This window comes from Colobus angolensis, unplaced genomic scaffold (genome assembly GCF_000951035.1).
Source record: "Colobus angolensis palliatus isolate OR3802 unplaced genomic scaffold, Cang.pa_1.0 Scaffold392, whole genome shotgun sequence".
Taxonomy (NCBI): domain Eukaryota; kingdom Metazoa; phylum Chordata; class Mammalia; order Primates; family Cercopithecidae; genus Colobus; species Colobus angolensis.
Genome location: NW_012117288.1, coordinates 293,892 through 298,501, shown reverse-complemented (window position 1 = coordinate 298,501; position 4,610 = coordinate 293,892). Strand labels below are relative to the sequence as shown.

At 47.7% G+C, this 4,610-nt stretch overlaps 1 protein-coding gene across 5 annotated transcripts in view; it reads right to left on the bottom strand.

The window, feature by feature from the left end:
• PRPSAP2 (phosphoribosyl pyrophosphate synthetase-associated protein 2) overlaps positions 1 to 4,610 on the bottom strand; it is a 72,222-nt gene that overhangs the window by 15,715 nt on the left and 51,897 nt on the right. For all 5 annotated transcript variants that reach the window (XM_011955001.1, XM_011954999.1, XM_011954997.1 and 2 more), the window contains one exon: positions 3,560 to 3,708. In XM_011955001.1, coding sequence (XP_011810391.1) covers positions 3,560 to 3,708 — 149 coding nt within the window. The remainder of the gene's footprint in view (positions 1 to 3,559; positions 3,709 to 4,610) is intronic.

Genomic DNA, 4,610 nt, shown 5'->3' with positions numbered 1-4,610 from the left:
TAGGTGATGGCTCACACCTGTAATCCCAGCACTTTGGGAAGCCGAGGCAGGCAGACCACTTGAGGTCAGGAGTTTTGAGACCAACCTGGCCAACATGGTGAAATGTCATCTCTATTAAAAATACAAAAATGAGCCAAGCATGGTGGTGGGTGCCTGTAGTCCCACCTACTTGGGAGGCCAAGGCACAAGAATTGTTTGAACCAAGGAGCCGGAGGTTGCAGTGAGCCAAGATTGCACCACTGCACTCCAGCCTGGGTGACAGAGTGAGACTCCATCTCAAAAAAAAAAAAAAAAAAAAAAGAATGTAAAAGCAAGCCTGGATGCAATGGCTCAGGCCTATAATTCCAATAGTTTGGGAGGCCAAGGAGGGAGGATTGCTTGAGCTCAAGAGTTTGTGACCAGTCTAGGCAACAAAGCAAGACTCCATCTCTACAAGAAAAATAAAAATAAAATAAAATAAAAATTAGCCAGGCCTGGTGGCACACACCTATAGTCCCAGCTACTTGGGAGGCTGAGGTAGCAGAATGGCTTGGGCCCTGGAAGTCGAGGCTGCAGTGAGCTCTGATCGCACCACTGCACTCCAGCTTGGAAGACAGATCAAGATCTGTCTTTGAGATGTTGTCTCACTCTGTCGCCAGGCTGGAGTACGGTGGCACAATCTTGGATCTCGGCTCACTGCAACCTCTGACTCCCTGGTTCAAGCGATTCTCCTGCCTCAGCCTCCCAAATAGTTGGGATTTATGGCACACACCACCATGCCCAGCTAATTTTTATATTTTTAGTAAAGATGGGGTTTCACCATGTTGGCCAGGCTGGTCTTGATCTCCTGACCTCGTGATCCGCCTGCCTTGGCCTCCCAATGTGCTAGGATTACACGTGTGAGCCACTGCGCCCAGCCACCAAGCAAACATTTGATAAGGAGATTAGTATGGATAGAAAGAAGCCAGATGGCCAGGAGTAGTGGCTCACAACTTAAGTACTTTGGGAAGCTGAGGTGGGTGGATCACTTGAGCTCAGGAGTTCAAGACCAGCCTGGGCTACATGCTAAAACTTTGTCTCTACAAAAAACACAAAAATTAGCCAGGTGTGGTGGCAAGTGCCTGTAGTTCCAGCTACTCATGAGGCTGAAGTGGGAGGACTGCGTGAGCCCAGGAGGTGAGGCTGCAATGAACCATGATCACACCACTGCACTCCAGCCTGGGTGACGGGGTGAGAACTTGTCTCAAAAAAATAGAAAATAAATAAATAAATAAAAGAACCCGATGCTATTCATCAAGACAGTAAAGCAATGACCCCAAAGGCATTTCCGAGATCTTTGTGGTTGCCCATCTCATCATAAACCCAGAATGCCAGGGTCTTGGGGGCAGAATGATTTCAAGGTTCCACTTCCCACATTCCAGAGTGCTCCTTACCCACTCCAGCTATAGCTCAAGCAGGCCCAACTACGACTCGGGCCACCCCTCTGGAAGGCACAGGCAACAAACCACAGTGGTGTCTGGGCAGTGCCATCTCCACAGTGCACAGAGTGAATGAGCTGTGGGGGCACACCTATCTCTACCCAGACTTCAAAGGATGCCCCAAAGAATGCCAGGGCCCAAGCAGAGAACTGTCACGGGCAGGGCCACCAGCGAGCCCTCACTAGGGCAAAGCCCAGTGGAGTCGTGGGGGCAGGGCCATCCTAAGACCCAAGACTGGTAAAACCACTAGCATGCAACTCCAGCCTGAGAGATGCAGGCTTGAGACTCCAATGACTGAGAGCTGCTGCATGGGCTGCTCCCAGCAAAGCTGTGGGAGTGGGCCCATCCAGAGCTTTGCAGGACTAACCCCTGCCCCAGTTTTTGTGGAAGGCAGGGCTTTGAGTCAAAAATTATTTTTAAGCCTTAAGATTTAATGTTGTTTGTCTGGTTGGGTTTTAGACTTGGTCAGGACCTGTCCCTCCTTTCTTCCTACTTCTCCCTTTTGGTCTTGAACTCCTGGCCTCAAGCAACCCACCCAACTTGGCCACCCAAAACGCTGGGACTATAAGTGTGAACCACCACACCGGGCCTCACTTCTCCTTTTTGGAATGGGAATGTCTATCCAATGTCTGTCCCACCATTGCACTTTGGAAGCATACAACCTGTTTGATTTCACAGGCTCACAGCCTGAGAGAAATGTGCCTCAGAGTGAATCCCAGAGCCGAAGTCTTACCCATATTTGATTTAGATGATATTTGGATGGGACTTTGGACTTCAGACTTTTGAGGTGATGCTGAAACTAAGTTAAGACTTACCTGGAGTTAACATTTTGGGGGCTATTAGGATAGAATGAATGTATTTTGCATGTAAGGTGAACATGAATTTTGAGGGGCGGGAGCAAAATGCTATGGTCGGAATTTTTGTGTCCCTCCAAATTCATGTTGGAATCCACTGTGGTGGATTAAGAGGTAGGGCTTTTAGGAGGTGACTAGCTTGTTAGGACTCTGCTCTACGAAGGGTGTCAGTGCCCTTGTCGGAGACAAGGGCTTGAGGGAGTCTTCCACCTTTCTCCACCATGTGAGGATGCAGCAAGAAGGCACCATCTATGAGGAACAGGCCTTCAACGGACACCAAATCTGCTGGCACCTTTATCTTTTTTTTTTTGAGACGGAGTTTCGCTCTTGTTGCCCAGGACGGAGTACAATGGTGTGATCTCGGCTCACCGCAACCTCCGTCTCCCGGGTTCAAGAGATTCTCCTGCCTCAGCCTCCTGAGAAGCCAGGATTACAGGCATGCAGCACCATGCTCAGCTAATTTTGTATTTTTAGTAGAGATGGGGTTTCTCCACGTTGATCAGACTGGCCTCGAACTCCTGACCTCAGGTGATCCACCTGCCTCGGCCTCCCAAAGTGCTGGAATTACAGGCGTGAGCCGCTGTGCCCAGCCCATCACAAGGTCAGTGCTGGCGCCTTTGTCTTGACCTTCACAGCCTCTAGAACTGTGAGCAATAAATTTCTGTTGTTTATATTACCCCGTCTAAGGTATTTAGTCATAGCAGCCTGAACTAAGACAAATAGGTATACAATCTTGCGTTCTGCCTTGTTCATATATATTCCATAGATTTTTCTCTTGTTTCCAGATAGTCTTGATTATTTCAAAGGGCTGCATAATTAGCTGTACTGACACAATAGAATTTACCAAGCCCTACCCTCTGGTAAACCATTTAAACCTTTCTGATATTTTGCATTTAAAAACAACATCACAGTCAATAACTTTGTACATGAAAAAGCTTCTTGCTTATGTTCAACTACACTCTAGGATATACCACTGAATGAATGAATGGACTTCCCTGAAGCATCGTAACTGTCTCGATAGTCCAAACATTTTCACAGGTCTTACAAAGAAGGACAGACTGCTTCTAAAGGGCCCTGCGATTTACAAGGTAATCAGAAGTGCATTCGCTACTATCTGGCCAAGAAAGGTGTTAATCAGTCTTTGACAACTTAAAAAAAATTGAAGAATGAGGGAAAAAACCACACACACAACAGTTTAGTCAGCCTTAAAATCAGAGGAAAGTGGGAAAGAGGCAGCAGCACACTTACTGGGGATCTCCAGGCTGGGGTGGATGGCAGCCACACTTCTGACCATGGGTGGGGAATGCCGTCCATCCACCAAGTCCGACTCGGCATCCTGCGCCTCTCCATGAATCACTGCAATTCCCAGGCGCAGGCGCTCAGCAAAAGACTGTGCCCTGAGGGAAAACACCAGACACAAACTCAAAACTCATGCAGCCCTGGGTTCTGCTAATGCTTAGGGGACAAAACATTAAGTGAACATAAGTAGAATGTTGTCTCCCAAAGGAATAAAGAGAGAATAAAACAGCCTCACACTCTTAGAACCCAGGACTAACTGTAGAGACCCCACATGCCAAACACTTCCCTTGGCGGCAGCACCAAAGAAGGGCTGCGGCCTGGTCTGGTCTAACAGACCAGGCTTAACAAGCCACCGGCCGGGAGAGCCTGACTGAGTGAAGGAACCTACGCTCAACTCTGTCTCACCTGAAGCTGCTAATTCTACCTGCCTCTGCCTACCTACCAGTGAGAACCAACTACATGGGGCAAAGGGCATAAAATGCTCACCAAAGTATTAAGCACACATTTCTTAATAGTTTTACGGGGGTAAAACTGAGATACAAGAAACTGTGCGTATCTAAAGTATATAATTTCATGAGCTCTGAAGGCTGTATGTGCCCACATAAGCATCAGCACAATCAAGACAAGGAACGTTATCACAAGCATCTGCTTATGCTCCTTAGTGATTTTTCCTTCCGGCCCCAGGCAACGGCTGATCTGCTTTCTGTCACCATAGTTTCACCTATCTAGAATTTCATGTAAGTGAAATCAAAGTTGCTTTTGTCTTTTTTTTTTTTTTTTTAAGACGGAGTATTGCTCTGTTGCCCAGACTGGAGTGCGGTGGCGGGATTTCTCAGCTCACTGCAACCTCTGCCTCCCGGATTCAAGTGATTCTCTGGCCTCAGCCTCTCAAATAGCTGGAACTACAGTCATGCACCACCACATCTGGCTAATTTTTGTATTTTTAGTAGAGATGGGGTTTTACCATGTTGGCCAGGCTGGTCTCGAACTCCTGACCTCA